General features: G+C 45.9%; 1 protein-coding gene across 4 annotated transcripts in view; it reads right to left on the reverse strand.

Annotated features, from left to right (window-relative positions):
* PID1 (phosphotyrosine interaction domain containing 1) overlaps nt 1-21,485 on the reverse strand; it is a 93,214-nt gene extending 71,729 nt beyond the window's left edge. Inside the window, exon 1 of one of the 4 annotated variants that reach the window (XM_072933505.1) lies at nt 21,347-21,485. In XM_072933505.1, the coding sequence (XP_072789606.1) occupies nt 21,347-21,355 (9 nt within the window). In that variant the 5' untranslated portion in view covers nt 21,356-21,485. Of the gene's footprint in view, nt 1-7,890; nt 7,915-11,754; nt 11,865-21,346 lie in introns of those variants that run through there. The other 3 variants (XM_041718124.2, XM_041718125.2, XM_072933504.1) reach the window with 3 other exon arrangements.
* Between the last annotated feature and the right edge of the window lie 1,324 nt (nt 21,486-22,809).

The raw sequence follows: 22,809 nt of genomic DNA on the forward strand, positions 1-22,809 counted from the left end.
AGAAGAGATCTCAGAAGCAAACTGGATCCACAAATAAGCTATACGGGTTTGGGCTGAAAGCAGAAAATATTTCCTGAGGCTCTGGAGGTGTGTCAGGCTCCTGGCTGTGCCGGGCAGCAGCTGCAGCCACCATGGAGCACCAGGGCTGGTGATGCTCTCAGCCCACTGCCAGGCAGCTGCCATGGCCCTGCTCCCACCCTTCTGGGACAAACTCCCTTTTTCCCCTGCCAGAGGAGAGCAACTGGGTGACTGTGAGGCATATTTACACTTCCATAAGTATTCTGTAAAGCAGTTTTCCCCCAGCCCCAAGCGAGCGGGCGGTGCACTCTGCGTGACAGACGTTCCTCTGGCAGATACAGAGCAGCCCCTTTTCCAAACAGCATTAGGGCCTGGTCCAGGATGACCTCAACAGCACACACTTTCCAAAAAGAGTCATACAGAAACATTTAATTCAGCTCTCTTAGACATTAAAGCTACTCTTAAAAAAAAAAAAAAAAATTTAAAAAAAATCAAGTAACATTTGGACTTTTAAAAAAACACATGAAGTTTCTTCTCAGTCATAATAAAAGAAACATACTGGAACTCCACTGGCATTAGTACTGGCACTTAGATTTATACCAACACTCTCAAAATCTGAATTTGGACCAAAATCAAAACCCACATATAGACAAGGGCAAAGTTTATCCCCAAGCGAGCAAAATAACATCTCTTGTAGACATTAATGGCTTCTGAAACTCTCTAGCTTGATACAACATTAGTGATTTAAATGCCAAACCACATTCACTCTGTTTATCTTGGGAAGCTCAGCATCCATGTAAGAACACCCTCAGACCATAACAGAGAAATGAAAGGTCAGGCTGTTACTTTCAGAACCAGTGCAGTAAACTTAAACAAGGTATGGGCACTTCCCTGGTCGGTGCCACGCACTGGCTATTTTTCAAATATCATGTAAGCAGCATGAATAACTTCTGATACAGAGAAATAAGAACCTCAACTTTAAAAAGAAGCAATAAAAATACACTCTGAAAGTACTTTAAACCAACCAGAAGTGAGCTATTCCAGTGCAAGATTTCTACAGATGTGGCTCCTGAGCCATGCCAGGCTTCTCATGGACCTCTAAAGTCCCCAGCTGATGACCTGCTCCTCCCACACTCAAAAGTTCTACATCACTGTATAGTGCTTAACTTCATCCAAAGCCTCCTTAGATTCTGTCTTTCTGACAAACACATGTAGATATCTTAATATATACAGACCTCACTGCCCCAGACAGCTGGACCCTGCTCTGCCCTGCTGGAGCACAGTCCCAGGCTGAGAAAACCTCTCGAGGTTATCCAGTCACAGGTGTGAAAACTCTAAGCTGCAGATCTGAATGTCTCTTTCCAGTTGAAGATCTGTCCATTACTCACTTCAGCTCACACTTGCAGCTCAGCATCTCTTCAAAAGTGACTTTTCTTTAGGGGAGATGAGCTCCACCGCTTCTGCAGCCTGAAACCTGTCAGCATTTTAAATGCAAGGAGGATGGGGGAGAATGGCTTCAGTAAAGGAATTATTAAGCACTAACTAGAATAAGTGAATATTTTTCACTGTCTTGAAGTGCCAGGGCTTTTCACTAGCCTTGATTACAAAAGGCAGTCACCTCATTAATTTAGATATGAGACTCAGGCTGGCCATAATGCCCAGACAAGCTGCCCTGTGCCTTGGCAGACCATGCAGCAAGACTGGTATTTCTGACAGGGCTATTTCCCAGACCAGGCAGCCCCACTTCCCACTGGACACCCCCAAGGAAATTATCTGAACTCTATGTGTGATGGCCATTGAGGAAAACAAAATCCCAAGTCTTCACAGCAGGTTAAGTCCTGGAAACTCTGGGTCCTGTTCCCAAGCCAGAAGGTGCAGGACTGTGAAGGGCAGGTACAAGGAGTCACATATGACCTCAACAGCTACAAGAAAAAGACTGACTATTGCAACACCCTTCTGTGGGAAAAGGCAAGAGCAGATCCCACCTGTGCTTCTGCAACCTTTCAAATTGTTCAACTCCCCCTTCTACAGCAACTCTGTATTGTAGAAGTACAAGATTAAAACATTGCCCTTTGAAAATGTTACCTGTCCCAGTACCAAGCTTCAGGCTCTTTAATGAAAAAACAGCCTCTAAGCACCAGATCAAAGCAAAAGTCAGTCACAAACAAATGCTTCCTAACATTCTTTATATACCACGGAAAAATTACATTGCCATCTCAAATGGCAAGATAAAAGTTAATGCATTCAAAGGCCTATCCCTATGCACCAAGATAAGGCTGCATGCCTAAATCTGAGTGATTTAACACTCCTTTATCAAAGTGAACTGTCCAATCTCAGGAAGTACCATTCCTTCTGCAGCCTTCAGCACCGATGCTCCATCATCAAGAATGTCACAGAGATGGTTCCACCTGCCCCATCATCCCAACAGGAAGCACTGCTGATGGCAGCGCAGCACCAGGGGAGCCAGGGCCACAAACCCACAGTTCCCAGGGCAGCTCAGCAAGGGTGAACCTGAACCCAGCTCCAGACCTAGCCAGTCCCCTATGCCTTGTCCTTGGCTGGAGGATCTCAGGGCTTTGGGTGTCTCAGAAATCACTGATGGGTTTTTTCTTTGTTACCTACCCGAAAAAGCAAACACCCAGCACTCCTCAGCAGCACTGCACATCCCTCCAGCACTCCATTCTAGCAGGAGGCACCAAAGCTGTCTTTACTATCAGAATTTTCTCAAACACACAGTACCAAGCTCAATAGGCCCTTTCAGCCACACTATCAAGAGGCCAACATAAAATTTTCAAAATATCCTTCCTTCTAATTCTAATCCAAACAACAGAGCACAGCTGTGAAAACTGAAGCCTGTACAGATCTGTGCTGTATGGGCTCCTTCTTAAAAGCACTGGGACAGGATTCAAGCTTCTACATTTTCTGAATCAAATTTATAGTCAGGCACAGAAAATTCCCATGGACTAGGGAAAAAATCAAAATGCTTAGGCTGACAATTTTCTGAAAGATGAAAAAAGTTCACCACTGTCTTCTGCTGATAGACTGTGCAGCGAGCTGGGACAGAGGTCCACACTATGCCCTGACAACCAGGCAGCTGAGGGAGCTGCCAACTGCTGTTTGCTTAAGCTCCAAAATGTACTTTTCTGGTCAAAAACCAGAAAAAATATAATAAATGCCACATGTAAAAGCTAAAATTGGGCAGAAGGTTTGGTTAAATAAATAGCCTCAAATGAGAGGGAAAGGGATTAAAACACTGTTTTTGAAGTCTGGTGTATTCTTTTTCTAGCAATTTTGCTGCTTGTCTTTTCACTCTCCAGCTCAGAGCCAAAGCCAGAACAACCAGCACACCATAACACAATTCCCAGTGCTCCTCTCCCCAGCAGAAGGCAATACTAGAAAACCATTGACAAAAGTCCTTAACACAACACTAGAAACCCAGTTCAGCATGCTAATTTGGATGAGAGAGTTTTGATGAATAATAACAGAAAATTGATTTGCCTGTTTTTCTTAAGCAGAGGGAAGGGTGATTTCTCTCCCCAAGAAACTACCATTTTCAGGTCAGTATCACCATGATCAGTTCAGAAAGCACCGATTACTCCTGACAGCAGGAAAGCTGGTCCCCAGCTAGAGGACAGATGCAGAGCAGCAGAGACTCACTCTGGAGAGCCTCTCCCTGTAACCATTGAGGGAAGGAATGTTGCATCCAACCATCCCTCCTGTTCCTCAACACCCAGACTCAGGGAGGGAAAGGAGAGCTAGAAACTTGCAGGTTCAGATGATGTATTTGATGTTGCCACCATCATGATGCCATGGCCCCTCACAGACCCCAAACTCCTCTTATCCTGCCTTCCAGCCAGCAGAATTACTCAGGAAGCTCCATAGCAGAGAGAATTGTTCATTTTAAATGAGACCATACAAACCCTCTGGATCTCCTGATGGGTTTCCTGCCCTGCCCTTGAGGCTCAAGGTTGGTACTGACCCCAGTGAAGCTTGGATCAGATCCCACTGCAAGAGCTTCAAAGCAGTCCCTTCACCAGTGGGACCAGACTGATCAGTTCTCCTCTCCAGCCACTCAGTGAGTGGGTAAGATTTCACAAGAGCACAAGTCCACCAGGTAAAACACTCTCTGGAAAAGCCTGGCCTTGAACAAAGCTGAATACAGCCAGCTGAAGACTTGTAAACTTACTCTGGGGTCATTCTGCAAGCTTCACGTGAGATGGATGGAACAACCATCCCTCAAACCCAGAGGCAGCTTGGCATGGGAAGAAAGAGGCAGCCACAAATCTGAGCTTCAGGACACTTAATTACATTTCTATCTGTTCTCAGTGTTCTTGGCAGCTCCCATCAAATATATCTGGAGAAAGCATTTTCATGTGAGGAGACATTTGAAAATTGTCTGGCATAACATAGACCCAAGGCCACAAAGGGTGATGGTGCAAGGACTCCAACTGCCCCGCTGCTGTTCCAAACCCAGCAGCACTGTGCTCACAGCACAGCTCCATCAGCAAAAGTCACCAGCAGCAGCTCAGGTTAGAAATGCTCCTGCCTACATTGCCTGGAAGCAAAATCAGCCATTAATCTGTGAAAAGGACATTTATTTAAACAGTCCCAATGAAAACACTCACGGAGGTTTTTCAGAGATCAGCACTCCTGAAGTCGTCGCCCAAACTGCCAAGGTGTCAGCACCATGAGAACAACTTAGTCATTCTGAGGCTAAGTGTAATTTTGTAGAAGCAACATCATTAGAAGAATATTAAATACTGGCAATACACAAATTTTTATTTTTCCTTCAGATTCTGTGCAAAGATTTATATTTGCCACTCCATATTTTCAGGATGTCAGTAGGAAAAACAAATCATGAAATGTTCTATTAGGTCTTCTCAGGTCACTTGTACAATCATCCACATTTAACATCTTTGGCCAAAGAGTTCTGATACACTTATTCCAAAACAGCTCAGAAGACTTAACACTGTCACCTGTAACTTTTCCAGCTATTATATGAAGTGCAAATAAGTCCAATTCCTATACCTGAAAGCACTATGGGAAAAAAAAAAAAAAAATATTGTAAGTACTAAATATTGCTTAAAGGGACTTTTCAGCTGCACATTTATCTGTCTCTGGGTAATCAGACTCTCCTCTTGCCTGCACAGTACCACATCAAAAACACAGTAGTGCTGTAAGGGTGAGGACACCTAGCCCAAAACCTCAGAACCAACCCAAGGCATGTCTGCAGAGAACACAGCCATGCCTGGAAGGAAATGTCTGGGACGTCACTGCTGACTGTCCTGTCCTGCTAGATGACACCAGGGACATACAAAATCTGAAACAGGCACTTAAAATTCTGAACTAGACTGAATGCTTTAGCTTGCCTTTCTTCAAGGAAATCACTGCTTAATTTTTTTGTCTTGGTCATCAAACAGGCTGGCAGTTTCATAAACAAACTAGTAGTACACTATAAATGAACCCTGAAGATCATTTCCCAGGGGGTTTTCCACAAGGCACTCATTGATTTTGATTTTCTTTTGGTCATAGAATGTTTCCCAAAATTAACATTTTTCCAGAGACATTCATTTTCTACAAAGAATAAATAATGTAGAAAAAAAAAAGGAACTGCCTGAGCTAAGTGGTGCCAGATGAGCCTCCTGGAATCAGAGGGCTTTGTTTTAAAGATTCCTGACTGCTGTAAAGTCATAGCAGCAAAGGAGTGCAAAAACTCTGATGCCTTGAAAGATATCCCGAAGCCATATAGTGCCAAAACACCGGGCTGTAAGACTTCAGACATTTGCAGCCACATGACTCAGGCTTAAATTTCAAATACTTACCATTTTTTCCTTCTGACATAATATTTAATGATACCAGAGTTCAGTAGTAGTATCAATCCTGCTATACATGTCTTGCAGCAGTTTCTGCCTAGACAGCTGTTTGTGTGCTTACAACTAGCTTGTATTTGGTTTAGAAAGGCTTTCCATATGCTTTAAAAATTGGAAAACTATTGTTTCAACTGACTGGATGCTATATTTTAACACACATATGCATGTGAACACTGAAAAGGATTAGAAGCTCATTTTGACAGCACCAATAGCTTTCAATAGCACCTAAAACCACATTAAAACTGAACACATGCAAACATGTCACCAAACCACAAAGGCTGCGGTCACCTAGAAGTCATCACATGTGTAGGTTTACTCAGAGCTCACTTCTCTTTAGTCAGAGATCTTTTCAATGCTCCTTGTACAGGAAAGGCAATTATGCATATACTAGAGGTAGTAGATGCATGTAATATACATGAAATTAGCAACAGTCTACAACCACAAAATTTAAAAGTAAATTGAAGATGCAAGACTACAGGTACATTAATAAATTCCTGTGAAAAAAGCAATACGTTTATGAGGCCTTGGAAAACAGTGCTCACAGCCCAAAGGTGAGCAGCAACACCCCAGTACTGCTGCTTTCACTTCTTTCACTTCCATTAATAGCTAAACTGTTGTTTTACTCCTGCATCGTAATGATGTGGAAGTACACTACACCAGCCACTCAAAGACTTCAGTAAAGCAACCTTACACAATCTTATTTCTCAAGGATTTCCACGGACCTGCACATGTTACATGATGGCAGAATTAAGCCCTGGGGTTCAGGAAACCCAACTTGCCCCAGTAAGGGACTTGAGGCTTCCTGCCCTTCATCACCTGCTTCACTTCATCTCATCTTGCCTACCCGCAGCTCTCCTGCACAGAATTTCACAGCACATTAAGAGAGATGTGGAACTTTATGAAAGAAATAAATTCCAACAATATACTACAGCCATCCATTATTAAATCCTTGCCCAAAAATGGCCCCAAACTGTGGGTTTCAATCAGGCTACTGAACTTCCAGATAAGCAGACAGAGCATCACTGAAGTCCTGCTGTGAACACTTGGCTATCTGCACGCCTGTATGAAGCCAAGCAGTGTCCAGCCCAAAGCTCCATGACACAGCACCCTTGTCTGTCCCCCTCTTCCTCTCCCCACTCATCTGAGCCCACCCCCTGTACCACCCACAGAAGCAGAGTGAGACCTTCTCTGAAAAGAGGGCTCATGAGTGTGGCTCAGCTCAGGCAACAGAAACATGGCTGGGCAGCACCAGCACTGCTGCGCTGCTGCTCCGGGGGAAAAGCTGTTTGAACTCGGTGATCCCTGATACCCACAGGTGTCAGGGGAAGCAGGGAAACTTATAAGCAGGGCTTATAAACAGCACAACCTCGGCAACTATGCACCCACTGAGATTTATTATCTAGAAACAATGTCTGGCATCAAGCTTCCAGGAAAAAATAGGTTACAAAGCAAACAGCAGCCACCTCTCAGGCTGTGAGAATACCTTGCTTGTTTTCAAACACCACTTCAGAGTCCTCACAGGAGCATCACTGAGACCCCCAGCTCCAAAATCCTGGTGCTGCTAAGGGCTGCTGAACCAGGCACAGAAGGCAGATGTGGAAATAGTTTTAAAGAAAGATTTCACAATATTTTTGGCATCATTTCAACAAGTGCCACTGCCACAAACATCAAGCCACAAATCAGTGCCCACTGCTTATAACAATTTATATGATCTGCTGCAAACACGGCAAGGCAAATCAGATCAGGCAGCTACACTGAGCTCCACACTGGAGTCTCTGCATTCCCAGCAGGGGGAACGACCTTTAAATACCTGAAGCAACCTTGGTTGCTGCTCCAGAGAAGGCTGGGAGGTACACACATGTTCCATATGCTCACCTGCACTTTACCGAACACAAATCAGGAATGCCACTACAAAAATTAGAAGCTAAAAAGTCTCGCAAACAGATACAGTCCCAGATCATCTCTCTTAAATTAAGTGTGAGCAATGCTAATCCTATATTACCTGCAAAATCATGATCTTCTTACCACATCAGAGACTTGCTGATCCCTGTGGTACATTCCTGCAACATCCCAGATGTATGATTTCACATCTAACTACCTGTCCCAATAACTTTGGAGAAAACAGACGTAACTTCAATGTTGCTATAGCTGAAAGAACCATAAAAAGTGAAAGAAAAAGCAAAAGAAAAAGCAAAAGAAAAAGCAAAAGAAAAAGCAAAAGAAAAAGCAAAAGAAAAAGCAAAAGAAAAAGCAAAAGAAAAAGCAAAAGAAAAAGCAAAAGAAAAAGCAAAAGAAAAAGCAAAAGAAAAAGCAAAAGAAAAAGCAAAAGAAAAAGCAAAAGAAAAAGCAAGCTTTACTGTAGTATATTTTCAAGAAGAAACCTCAATATCTACAATTTCCTAGGTTATTCTTCTAATCCATTTAATTCAATTGTACATATCTTCCAGAAACAGAGGCTTCTTCATTAAACAGCAGCATAACAGAAAAAGCTTCCATCAGAGGGAAGCAGAGAACAGGCTGACAAAAACAAAATAAAACAAAACAAAAAACAAGCATAAATCAAAAAATCCTCAATCACAGCTCATTCCAGCAAAGCCAGAAACCAAGGCTCTGGGAAGGGGGCACATTTCAGCAGCAGATGAAGCTTTCAGCAGCAAATGGCCACAACAGCAGTGGGGACAATCCAGTTCATGCCCCAGCTCACTGCGTTCTGTAACCAGCTGCTGACGACTCTTCATTCCTATTGCGTACGCGTGAGCTTTGCTGCTGACCTCACTACTGGAATTGTACCCATCCAGTCAATGCCAAAAACTTCAGCACAAACTATGAAACTTGACAGGACTGAGCACATTTGGAACAGAAGGAGATTTTGCGTGAATGGCAGCAGACCAGGAATGTGCAGTCTTGTCAGCCTTTGAGTGGGACTGGGAAAGGAGGCCCGTGAGCAACTGAGGACAGTGGCACAGTTTGTCAGAACATGACAGGAGCCTTCACACTGCAATGGCCACTGGCATTTCAGTTGAACACAGCTTGCCTTAGCTCCAAGAGCAGGACTGATCTGTACCAACAGGCATCTACTTCCAAAGGCAGTTCATACTTTCCCTTACTGAACCAGGCCAAAAGAAATATTCAGAGAGATGAAAATATTTTCTTTGCCGTTTTACTTAGTACAGAGCTACACCACGGACTAACAACAGACCTGCACTTCCCCACAGCTGGGTATTGACGCAACATACATCTGGATCAAAACTAAGTCACATACCATGCACACATTAGAACATCAAGAAAGCTGGGCCAGCTCCACACTTCCTGCCCCCATACATCAGCCTGATGTAAAAGACAGGACTGTATCTACCATTAGACATCCCCTAGATATCCTACAGCAGTGACTTGCCATAACTGCAATCCCAGAATACATTAATAGAGACCATAAGACATCATCTGCTCTACCCAGCAACCACATACCACCCTGCTACAACCAAAATCCCACACCCAGATCCTCCCAACAATTGCTTGTCAGCCAGACAGAGCTTGTGATACCAAGGACACGCACAGGGCTCCCCTTCAACACCCCCACAGCACCAACATTTGTTTCACAGCAGTTACGTGTCAGGAGGGAGGGAGCCTGGGACACGCAACATGGGACACCTGAAACTAAATTAAGATGTTGAGGGGGAGGAAGGAGGGAAAAAAGATGCATTTATAGCGTGCACAAGCTCTCCTTGGGGGGCCAAGCAGCACTGCCAGCAGTTGTGGCCAGGCTGATGATTCACAACATGTAAAGGAGAGATCAGACTACTTGAAAGAACCAGGCTTCAAGAACCAGGCTTTTGGAGAAAAAAAATTTCAGAGGGGTTGGGGTTATTAGACAGTTTATTGCCCACATAACTCTAGCTCATACATATATGGATTACGATTAAGTTTTCGGGTACAGGATCTCATCCTAGTTACCCCAGCATCCTTCCCCTCACTGCACTCATTTTTTCCACAATTCACTACATTGTTATTTAGCCCCTTGTGTAAACACAGAATTATTATGGGCTTTCTGTGACTTTTCCAAGGCTTTCTCCCCATTTCAGAAGCTGGCACTAGTCCAAATCATCCTTTAATTCTGCAATTTTGAGTTCCCCTGATTTCTTTACTTTTTTAGAGCACCTACAGTTATTCATGTCAACAGAAACTCCTGTTGACGAAAAGTGCATTTAGTGGCACTCAGCATTTTGATCAGCTCAGGATGCCTGGAGACTCCAGCCAGAGGCAACCAAAGTAGATTTGCATAAAGTTAGTGGCCACTGCTGAGAACTTTGGTGCTTGTGGCTCCCTTTCAAGAACAGGGAGAAGCACAGGCTCCTCTTGCTACAGGCTTGGGTTCTGCTGCAATAGGTAAGTGAGAAGCCCAGACATCAATAATCCCCTCTCCTTACAGCCCCGGTTCCCAACAGGACATAGCCATTCCCACCTGCTCCTAAGGCCAGACCCCTAACAGTGCACAGGATACAGCTAAGCAAGGCTAAACAAGGTTACACTCACAAGCTTATTCTGTGAAACACGAGCATTTGGTTCTCTTTAGCCTTGCATGCTCTTGTAGGCAGTATCAGATATTTGTCATAATAGCACCTTGTTATTTTAACACCTCCCTAATTCCACAAAGGGGACACAAAGCCATTCTGTACAATACAGATCAGCACAACACTACTAACCTAGGCTTTCCCTTTCTCCTTCTCTTCCCTCACCTCCTCCTTTGTCACCAGCCACTGGGTGCAGCCTCACCTGAGGTCTGTCCCCTGCATCAGCATTTCCACAGGGAACACCCCTGCCTCCACCCGCCCAAGACCATTAACTCCTTCAGTCAGGGCATCCTGCCACTTGTATCTAGCAGAGAGGTTTCTGACTAACACAGGAAAGAAATAACTAATAATACACTCACATAGTTTTACCCTGGAATCCATCAACTATGTATGTGGTACCTCATTTCTATCCACTAAAAATCAAGCTTTTCATTGTACAGAAAAGTACGGCTTTTTCAGACCAGGAATTATTCCCATTACTGGCTGGTGAAGATTAAAGCTCACGAATCTCTCAGCTTGGCTCTACTATCAACTGAAACTGCTGAATTTTTTGCTTGATAATATCAAAGCAAATTCTCATTTTGAATTGCAAAAGTAATAATAACCTTTTCTTGTCATCTGCTGTGCTCATTGATTCTTATCTAAGATATCCAATTCTCTCTCACTTGACACTTGCCCTGGAAAACTACACGAAACCGACGCAGTGCAACTACAAAGTGAGTTTGATTTCATCTCGTTCTCTGCCTGCCTCGGATTTCCCCGGACTATGCAACACGCACACGAGCCACACGAACAACGGCAGAGCCGGCACGGTACACCGGACCGCCGCCGGAGGGTGCGGCAAGGGGGTACCCCGGTGACCCCGACACATCCCCACCTCTGGGCGTGGGGGCGGCACAGGACTCCCGCGGCACTCCGCATCCCCCGCGCGGCGCTCCGAGGGACCCTCCCGCCGCCGCGGATCCGGCAGGGCCGGCCCGGGGGTGCCCCTCAGCCGCGGAGGCGGCGGAGAAGCCCCTGAGCGGCGCGTCCCCCACCGAGCCGCGCCGCCGCCCGCGGCCGCCGCTCAACTCCGCCGGGAGCGCCGGAGCCGCCGGGCAGCGACGCCCGGGATGCCGCCGGGGCAGCGGCCCCCGCACTGCGCGTCCCGTGTCCCCGCACACCCGCCCTCCGCGCCGGCGGGGGGAGAAGTTGCCACGAACTCCCGGTACGGGAGTGATGCTCCGCCGGTCCCGCTGCCACCCCAGAGCCGCGCGGCCCCGCCGCCCCCGAGGCTCGGAGCCCGGCCGCCCCCCTACCTGCAGCCGCTCCGTGGCCGGCTGCCACATGGTGCCGCGGCGGCGGGAGGCGCTGCCGAGCGGGGCCGCGCGCGGCTCTCTGCGGGCGCGCGCCCCGCCCCGCCACGCCCCGTCCCGCCCACGCGTGGGGGCCACGCGCGGACCCGCCCGGCAGCGCCGGTCCTCGGCACGGCACCCCCGGGCTCGGCATCCATCCCCCGGGCTCGGCATCCATCCCACCTGGGCACGGCATCCATTCCCCGGGCATGGCATCCGTCCCACCTGGGCATAGCATCCATCCCTCGGGCACGGCATCCATCCCACCTGGGCATGGCATCCATCCCTCGGGCACGGCATCCGTCCCACCTGGGCACGGCATCCACCCCTCGGGCACAGCATCCATCCCACCTGGGCATGGCATCCATCCCCCGGGCACGGCATCCATCCCACCTGGGCATGGCATCCATCCCCCGGGCACAGCATCCATTCCCCGGGCGCGACATCTCCCGGACACGGCATCCCCGGGTACAGCATCGATCCCACCTGGGCACAGCATCCATTCCCCCGGGCACGGCAAACATCCCACCTGGACGCCTGTGGTGACCGGGACAGCGCCTCGCCCCAGCTGCTGCCACAGCCCGGCGCGTCCCGGCCCCGCATGGCCTCTCAGGCAGCGGTGCCGGTCTCCCCACTGGCGCTCGCTGTGCGCTGCCTGGGGGGGTGTGGGCCCTCCCCAGACGAGCCTTCCCCAAGGGACGCTTGCCTCACCGCAGCTGAAACTTTTTCCTTCGGTTCTGCAGGTGGCTCAAGCTGCTGCCAAGCACGTAGGACATGTCAGGGCTCTGTAAGGCAGTGCAGGGTCATGGAACACAGGGAGCCATCAGCTGCGGGCAGGACCCCCCCTGCCCAGTCAGTGCCGGGGTGGTCCCCCGAAGACCCAGCAACAAACCAGCATCAAGGCCACATTCAGCTGTTTCATGGGGTTGGACATCCCAGCTGTGCCCCAGCACCCACTAGGACAGAGGTCTGCAGGCACCGTTCTTCCCTGTGGAGGCCAGAAATACCACAGAAAAGCAAAGTCTCTGCAGGTTCCAAAGCTGCACCAAGGAACATTTTTTCCAGACATAAAAGCTGCCCCTGGCCCTCCCTGGTCACCTGAGGCTGCCTAATGCCTCATACTTGGATGCGGGAGGATTTGTTAAAAGCCCAGAGGAGCCTGTGCCATACTTGTCCCAAGCACTGACCACCACATCCCTCCGGCTGCAAGCCAGGCTCCAACACATTGAGGGTGTGTGACCCCGGGGACACAGGGTATCCTTTTTTTGACAGTGTTTTAAATAGCAAGGAAAAGCAATACTGAAGGGAATCTTCTCAAAAAAACAGGCATAAGGCTCACCTGTGGACAAACCATGACCTTTGACAGGGTAGCTCTGCCTTAAGGTGTTGGTCTGTTGAGGACCAAGACCTTGAGATACATTGCAGAATCTGGGCGAGGCTGGGTGTGCTCAGAGCAAGACTCAATGAATATGAACTTTTAGATTGTTTCTGGAAAGATTGCACCAGTATGTCCCTGGGCAGTGATGGCCTAATTAAAGCAACTCAAGTGTTGCAGCTCCATTTACTGATGTATCACCCCCTTCCTTCCCCTCCAGGAGGGGAAGCACTAATTCTGCACCAGCTCTTGGCCAAGATGCCCACTGGAGCTCTTTCCAAACACCGTGTCCCTATCACACCATTGTTTCAACTTTCAACTGGTGCCTACATTTCTGTACAAGGGCCTTTTCTAAAAGCCTCACTCTTCCTCAAGTGAACTCTGGAGCAGTTTCATCAATCCGTCCCATATGGATAAATCCACCCACCACCATTTCCTGAACCAGCAAGGAGCTAGCACAAACCAGGCTGTCAGCAGCAGGGCACACAAAGGAAGTTCAGGGTCCACAATTAGCAGGAGACCAACCCTGGGGCTGGAGGCTGCTTCTCTCTTAGTTTACTTGACTTTTATACAAACTAAAACAATTGGGGAGGAAAATCTGCATTTGCTACGAAATGGGTGGCACGTTATGAGAACAAATGAATTATTTAATTTCAAAAAAGGATATGAAAACAAGAGAAAATGAATGCTGTAGGCTTCAGTTGTATGAAAGGAAAGTAGGAATATGCTCACACGTGAGGAGAAGCAGCTCAGCTGCAAATTTTTGAAATCCAGCTGGTTGATTAGAAAGCAATCTGTGAACCCCTGAGCCCCACCAGCATCCTCCCCAAAACTTACCCCTCACCAAGGCAGCAAAGTGTCACTGTGGGGATGAGAGAGCTACTGAGCCCCTCTGCTCATGTTGGTTTAGTCTGCAGGTGTGCTCTGCACCACGGGCTGTCTCAGGAAATTCAGCTGGCTTGCCTTTTTGGTCATGGCCCACGACACCTCTGCAGGAAACTCAGTTTTCAGCTGGGCTAGGTGCTGCTGGGGTGGTCAGGCACCAACCAGAGCCCAGCTCATGGAATGATTCATTAAACTTGGGTGAGCTCATGTCACAATCTCACTAATATTAGGTCATTTCTACCTAGACTTTCTAATATTTTAATCCAATCATCATTTTTTATTTGGTATTTAAGCTATTCTGCATTAGGTAAGGTCCTGCTCCAAGCCAGTCAGAGATCTTTTACTTAAATAAATAGTGTGAATTCCCATTTCCAGGAGGTACTGCGTTCCAGAATATGCCTGTAAGAAGATACAGGGTTTTTTCTATTATTTTTCCTTTTACTGTGCCAAATCATGGAGTTTCTCTTCTCAGAATGAGTTAAGACAATTCTTTCCAAAGACTGCAATGCATTACACAGGTTGGTCCCACTTCTCTCAGTCTCCTTCATTTCAGTGCTCACAGGACAGAAACACTGGAGCCAGGGGAAATCTTGATTTCAAAAGGGAGCATTGGATGCATTAGGACCAATTTCCCTTTTTTTCAGGTAGTAAATCTGAAGCATTTCCTGTGACTCCAGGATATTTTGTGTCTTTTAATGGCTTCTAGTTATCGGGTTTGTCTTCCTTTTGCACCATCTCATCCTCTAATAAGAATTATTTTATTTAAGGTCTTTATAGCAATATAGCTTCTCTGCATTTGAAAAGAAAAATAAATTCTTTTGGTTTTAACTATAGTACTGCCTTTTTAATTAACTAAACTCGTCCAATTGCTGATACCATTGAATTATTTGACTTCAAAAGCTCAATTCAGCTTCAGGAGCACTATTATTCCTCACTGAAACATGACTAGAAGAGTCATTCAGCTATTTAAATGCTGCTTCCCCAAATATTTTGCAGACTTTGCAAGTCCGGTTTCCAAGATCCTCTTTTTGATTATGCAAGTTTACAACGCATACAGAACTCATTAAACACATCTCCTTTTTTATTATTAATTCAGTTTACCTTGTATTTGCTTTTGTAGAAGAAGTTTGCTTAATTAACAAATTTAATGTTCTGTAAAGTGCTGTAATTAATAGCATACTTCCAAAATCTAAACACACTTGTTACTCTTAAACACTTTGTCAAATCACTTGAAGCAAATGCAGCTACCCTGCATAGATGGCACCAAACACACAATCTGAGCTTTCCAATATTTCTATGAAAAAAAATTGTAGTGCCTAAGCAACCCAAAATACACTATCCAAGTAATCCAAACTGTTTTCTTTGACAACTATTACATTTTAACATTCAAGGTAACAATAAAGGTATTTTTATGTAGAACTTCATCTCATGCAGATGACAAAGCTGGATGGGATGGCATGGCCTCAATTTTATGTCATATAAATATGGCAGAGGGAACACCCAAGTTAGAGATTTCCAGTTCCCATGGCAGGGTGCACACTTTGGAGTCTGGACATAGGGAAGCTGCAGTGAGGGCATTACCTGGGGAGGACACAGTCAGGCTGGGGCTCCAGCACCACAGCCAGCCAGGGGATGCAGACAAGGGCAGCCAGGGACAGCATCTGAGCACTGGCAGTTTGCAAACACTGACAGCAGAAACCTGGGGTTTGAGGGGTTTCAATCATTTGCACAGGCTATTGAGAAGCAATGTCAATATACATGTGCTGACAGATACACCTCTTTGATGGGAGCAGCAGCATCTAAAGGTCTGGCTCTGATTCCTTGCCAGGAATCTCCTCAGGGATCGTCACTGTTAAACTAGCAGCCAAGTCAAGAGTAAGAATGTTTCATTAAAATACTGGCAAAGTACGGACCACATTGTCTTCAAAGGCCCTTGATTTCCTTTCACTATTGTGTTTTGGTTTTTTGAAAGGGAAATTTATTTACATCCCTGCTTACTGTATAATCCCTAATGTTATTAAGTAATCATTTTCATTCTGATTGTGTAGGTGCATAGAGATGATTATGCAAACAAGGGAGTGCAGCTCCACCAAAGGTGGTTCAGCCGAGGGCACTTCTGCTCCCAATGCATCTGCCTCATATGCCCTTCACAGGTATTTTAAAATGGCATCAGGAGACACTGTAACCTGAAGCAGTGTGGTGTTAATGGTTTGTGAAATTGAGGCAGCAGTAAGTATCCCAGGCAAGGGAGATAATTCAGGTTTGGATATACCATATTCTCCCACCCATCCACGTTGTGCTTGCCAGGGATAAAAGGTCCTGATTTCCAATTTGTTGGGGAAGCTCTTGCTGGCCTTCTCATAGCGACCAGGTGTCTTTAATTACCTGTGCTGCTGCCAGAAGAGCTTGTGTTTCCCATTCCCTCTTCAGCTTTAACTACCCCACCACCTTCCCCAAGTACCAGGACAGCTACTTCTCTTCCTCTTCCAAAAGTTCAGTTTTGGAGGTAGATGGACTAAATAAAAGCATGAAATGCATAGGTAGTTATGTATTTGGCCATGTTTATGTGATATCCCTTTTTTCTTCTCTCCTGTAGAGGTCTTATCTTTAGAAAGGCAGATAGTTATTTGGTCTTACTTTGCCTTCATGTTGGCACTGTACTGGTCCTGTTCACAGCAGCAGAGAAAATAAAGCACCAAAGCCATGGCAGGTAAACAAGTGCAGAGGGAAAGTTGCAGCAAAGGTCTTGCATACATTTTAAAGGGCACAACACTTCTGTGAAGGCAAAACGATACTGAAAGGGAGAGCAAGTTTTATGCCCCTCCATCGTCCCCGCAGGAGCCCGGGTGAGCCAGGGAAGGAGGGCTGTCAGCCTCCCAGCAAACACAGAGCTGATCTTTTGGAGATGCCAAGTCCCTCGGGCCAGTACCCCCGAGCCTGTTTTCCCTAGGCAGTCTCGGGGACCAAAGGCCGAGTCTGTGGCCGCTGGCAGGGGCCGCGCTGCGGGGCTGCGGCCTCCGGGCTCCGTGCCTGAGGCCCCGCGCCAGCGGCAGCGACCGCCGGCCCGGGGGAATTCAGGCCACGGAATCTGGGCCGCGCAGGCGGCGAGAAAAGCGCCTGGAGGGAGCAGCGGGGGCGGAGGCGATCAGCAGCCCCCGGGCCGGCACTGCAGCCCCCGGGCCGGCACTGCAGCCCCCGGGCCGGCACTGCAGCCCCCGGGCTGGGCACTGCAGCCCCCGGGCCGGCACTGCAGCCCCCAGACCGGCACTGCAGCCCCCCGGGCCGGGCACTGCAGCCCCCGGGCCGGGCACTGCAGCCCCCAGACCGGCACTGCAGCCCCCGGGCTGGGCACTGCAGCCCCCGGGCCGGCACTGCAGCCCCCAGACCGGCACTGCAGCCCCCCGGGCCGGGCACTGCAGCCCCGGGCCGGGCACGGCCGGGCAGAGCCGTGTCCGGCTGTGGGGCCTGGTGAGGGGGACAGTCCGGGCACGGGGGCCAAGGGCAGCGCCCCAGAGAGGAACGGGGACTCCCAGCAGAGAGGCAGCGCAAAGGGAAAATCCCGAGAATTTCCTGCTTCCTGCAGAAAACAAGTAGCCAGGGGCGTGGGGGCAGTGATGACATGCAGGGCAGAGGAGAGGACGGGAACACGGACAGCTCCCATGGGAATGCTCTCCCCGCGTCACCGCTGGCACAGCTGCTGGCCAGACACCTCCTTGCAGGAACAGTGATCTTTCCCAGGCAGCCTCCAACAGCAAATCTTGCATTAACAATCGAAAGGAGCTCAAGTCCAGCTCTTAATGCACCAATTAATCTTGTAAGCAGCCGAAAATGAACGCCAGAAAATCTTTGGGTTGACACATGCCAGATGCTTGCATATTTTTTCTCTCTTAGTCCAGAAAAACTTGAAACAAGACCTGTTAAGACCCCTGTCCACCTTGTGCACCTTTGACTGTATTGTGTTTGTTAATTACCCCCAATGATTATTAAGCACTTATTTGTCTGTGACAAAAAGAAATATGTACCTCCACAAATCTGTACAGAGATCCTGATGACCCTTACACCAGTTTTACAGTAAGTTAAACCCATGGCATTCACGTAGCTCCTGATCATGACACTTTTCTGAGTTGTACAGATGTGATTCAGTGAATTGAATTCAAATTACTTCTGATTTTTAACAACATAAGAGAGAGAAGAATCATGCCTATATAGATGAGCTGTTTTTAGACCGAGCACTGAAGAGACTGAAATTATAAAAATGCATGAAGAATGATAAATGATAAATAATACTGTGGGCAATTTTACATGCACTGGATATTCCCTCAGAATAAGAAAACTTACCAGAAAAGAGACTTTTGACAGTCTCAAATTGCAATTTTGGTTTGCAGAGCATCATTATAGCAAGAAGATTTGGCAATCTGTGATCTAGATTTCACCATCCCAGCTACCCAATTTTATCTGTTAAAATAGGAAGTTACTAGAAGTTACACTTCCTATTTCAGTGACACATCCCCAGCAGTTATTCATAGGCTTAGGGAGACTGTGTGGCAATCCAGGAGATGTTTCTCCTTCCCTCACTTGAGCACGGGAACATAGAGTGCTGCTGTGACAATCCAAATTCCCCTGGAAATGACTGTGTGCACAAGCATTGTTTAAGAGCTAAACCCAGGTAATTTTTTAATTATACTGCTGATCTGTTCATGGCAGAGTGTGCAACAGCACTGGTGTCATTTGTTTAGTGCACTCACTGTCCCCTACAGCCAACAACTGGTACCAGTAATACCCTAATGGCCAAGCACAGAAAGGTGCAGGAGCCCAAGACTACTGTAGGACAAGGGACATGTATTCCCCATTCTGCTGTGATCATAGACTATAAAATGGGTGAGACTGGAAACAGAGCAGAGTTCAAGGATGAAACAATACTTCAATTCACCCCAGTCCCAACTAAGAAAAGGCAGACAGGTAAGCTGGAAAGGGCTGCCCTCTTTGTCCCTAAGCTGGGCACTGCACTCATTATTGGGAAGAATTTCAACATGTGTCACTGGGTGGATGTGAACTGATTTTCTGGAAAATACCCATAAAGATTGTAAATAGAGATTTACAAAGCATCCAGAAAAGTACAAGAATTACCCTCTTGTGTACAATAATTTAGTGGACTTGAGTCCTTTCTAAATTTTTGGGAACCAGAGTGAATGTAGAGCCCTCACAGAATGTATAAGGCTGATGCACATAAGATTTTACCAAGTCTTGCATCTCAAAGAGCTCTATAAATGCAAAAATACCTCAACCCTAGAATAGGCAAAAAGGCATAATATAAAGTTAACAAACCTCCAGAGTCCTTCATTAATCTTATGCTTAAATTTCATCACAAACAGTGCCCAGCACAGCAATGCAGCTGATCTCCCAGGCTTTGCTCAGCACCATGCAGAGTTTGTTTCAAGCAAAGAGCAAGAGATTGGTTACAGAGCTGAACCTGAGACAGTCAGAGGGACTCCCAGTGGATCCATCACATGAAAATGCCAATTCCACATGGCCAGAGCAGTTTTTGAATGTGTAACATATCTGTAAGTAATTACGAGTTATAACGAGATGGGATTTGCATTTGTCCTTTCAAAAAGAGTTGTCTTTTTAAAGAAATTCAAGGGTTGTGTGCATCTTTGGTGTCTGACAAAGAATACATCCCCTTGCTGAAGGAAAGGATTTGCCAACTATGGCTACACAATATTAAACAGAAAATTGCACTCGTAAATCACCCTTGACACTAGAGTTTGAAGGAGAGGGATGTAAGTCAGAGACAACATAAACAAAAGAGAGAGAATGAATTCTCAGAAACATCAAGGCTGTGTTGCTTTTGAATGAAGACCATATTTAACTGTTAATTTGAAGTCTGATAATTCTCTGTCTACAATTTCTGCCCTCTTTGAGAGGTACTGCCTTATGGGGAAAGAGACTATGACTATTGCTTATGCAAAATCAGAGCTTCTTGAAAAACAATTGGAAAAACATGGATAATGTAAGGCCAAAAGCCAGGGTAGAGTAATAATTTTGTTGTGAATTTTGGTTTTCTCTGCAGATGGCAGTCCCCTAAAGTGAGGGAAAAATAGATAATATTAACCAGTTTTTACAGAAATTTTGTAGTTTATTGCATGAAACTCCAAAATGTTATCAAAGCATGACCGTATTTATCATTCAATAATCTAAACCATTGAATAATATATTCCAAATGAAATCTTCCAAAATTCAGCAACATATATTACTAAGTAAATCACAGCTGTGAGATATTTTGATTTAAATCTGACAGGTCTGTCAATACTGATAGCTTACTACCTCATTTTAAATCTCGCACGCATTAAAGAAAAATAACCCTTCAAAGCTCTCAGGGATTAAGGCATCTCCATGGAATTGTAGAATATTCTCTCCATGGAAATGAAATTAACAAAAGACAGAGTAAAACTGATAAACTTCACACCTAATTCAGCCCTCTAAAAATCTCATCCTGTCTTTTGTCCTTATTGTACACAGGCAAGACAAGGCACCAGGAAAGAGGGGAACAACGTGATGAGTACTGGAGATAAAAATAACTGGTCATCATCTTTCATATGTAGAACAATCTCAAGTCCAAATTCATGGCAAGATAAAAGTGAAATGGCATAATAGGCACATGCAAAAGCAGATCTGTCCTTAGTTCCTGACACTCTGTCAGCTTTGTTTTGACAGACCTTTCTAGCAAATGCCATACAAAGGCATAACAACTGAAATAAATGTTCAAATTAAATTAATAGGAGGAACTGGTGTCATGTACAGACCACAAATCAGACACTGTGGACTGCACATTTTAGGTACAAAATCCTTGAAATAAATTATTCTGCATCATGGCACATTACTGGCTGGATGCCTTATTCACATGACAGATGCAACATAGCAAATCAAACAACCACAGACTGAGCTGTAGAATAAATATCAAGGCCATACACTGGGATCTACAAACACCCTTTTGAGCAAGCTCATGCTGCTTTGTGCTCTCTGTAACCAACCCATATATTTCTCTATTCTCAGTGAGAAAGAACCATAACTGGAACGTGTTGTTTGTACTCTCTCTGCCCAACACGATATAGAAAATAAGCTTCTAGGAGACCAAATTGCACCAACAGTGATCACATATCCAACAATTACAAATGGGGGCAAGAACAAAGTATTCTGCTGACAAGCTAATTGCTAATGCAGCTCCTACATGCCAAAATAACCTCCACTGCATGAGGCTGTTTGCTTTTCCACAGAAGCTACATGCATTTTTGTTACCTTATGCATCTTGTATTTGGCTTATAGGCTCAGATTCCAGGCAGATTCCCTTCGGATTACTTCAAATCCATACGTCAATAAAAAAACATGGTGAAAATTGGAACAGTCCCACTCATTTCCTTGAGTGGCATTGGACTGAGATCCATACAGAGTCACATGCAAACTTTCTCATATGGAAACATGAATGGAGTCCAAAGTTTAAGACCCTGCAGATCCAGACTGCTGTCCATGTGTGTTCTACTCCCAGGAGATAGAAGAGAAGCCACAGCTGACCTCATAAGAGATCTGTTCTGTTGCAAGGAGCTACTGACAGGAAGTAGACCAGTCCACAGGAAAAGAAATAAATCAAAAATTCAGGCCAAACGACATCTCCTTTGCAAGACAGCACTGCTGCCAGAGTGATAAACAGGATCTCTCATGGTCTGTGGGATGCTAGCAAAAAGTCCAGGCTCAGCAATATAGAGCAGATTGTTTCCCTTAGACTGGTCTATTATTGAAGAAAGCACAGCAGTACAGCTTATATTCCTAAATTATTTACTTTGCTGCCTTTTCTGCTCAGCACATCAGATAAAGAAGTTTATTCAGTTAGCTTATTTATTTACATTCCTTTGCCAAAGATCTCACCAAACAAAGCCTATTTGATGATTTATTCTTTGCTAAAGGGGAAGCTTATTTACAATAATCATCTTATCATAAATGTCTTAAAAAGAGGATTTGAAACTGGAATTCATAATAACAGAGTAATCTGACTTTTCCAGAGAGGTCATATTTGTTATCCATTTTGCACTGCAGAAGAAAAGAAGCCAGCTGAGCCCAGATGAAGCTGGATGTGGCATAACTGCTTTGAAGTTTTGTTTGTTTTCACTGGTTGACCCACATCCTGTGGAAGGAAATCACCTTCACCTACTTGGAGCCATTCCAAAACATGACAGGGGGAAAGAATATAAAGGGTTCAGATATTGGGTCCTACAGAGGGAATTCTGCAGCACAGAATTTGCACTGAAGGAATCCGCTCTAGTGAAAACAGCAGAGTTTAAAAGTGCAACAATGATTTCTGAGAGTCACCTCTCCAGTGACCAGCACATGACACTCTGCCTGTCTTGGCACCAATCTCCAGAATTCTCAGATAGCAGCAGCATCTGATTGCTCAGATGCAAGGCTCTCGCTGCTCCCATCTCCCTGATGAGATGTTTAAGATGGACATAAAAGTGTCTAAAATCTGCCTTATTCCACCCCTCCTGACCCCACACAACTACAGTGGTTTGGCAGATGCTCAACCAAAATCTCAAGGGACAGAAGACAAACTTGCAGGGAGGAGACAGGGCAGATCAGCTCCATGTCTCTCATTTGGCACCAGCTCTGTACTTCGCCCTTCTCTAACTGCTTCCCTGCTCATGCAGAGCATTTCTTAAGGGTAACGGATGCTGAGAGAGAAAACAAATTTTAAACAAGCATTTTTTTCA

This window comes from Taeniopygia guttata, chromosome 9 (genome assembly GCF_048771995.1).
Source record: "Taeniopygia guttata chromosome 9, bTaeGut7.mat, whole genome shotgun sequence".
NCBI classification, from domain to species: Eukaryota; Metazoa; Chordata; class Aves; order Passeriformes; family Estrildidae; genus Taeniopygia; species Taeniopygia guttata.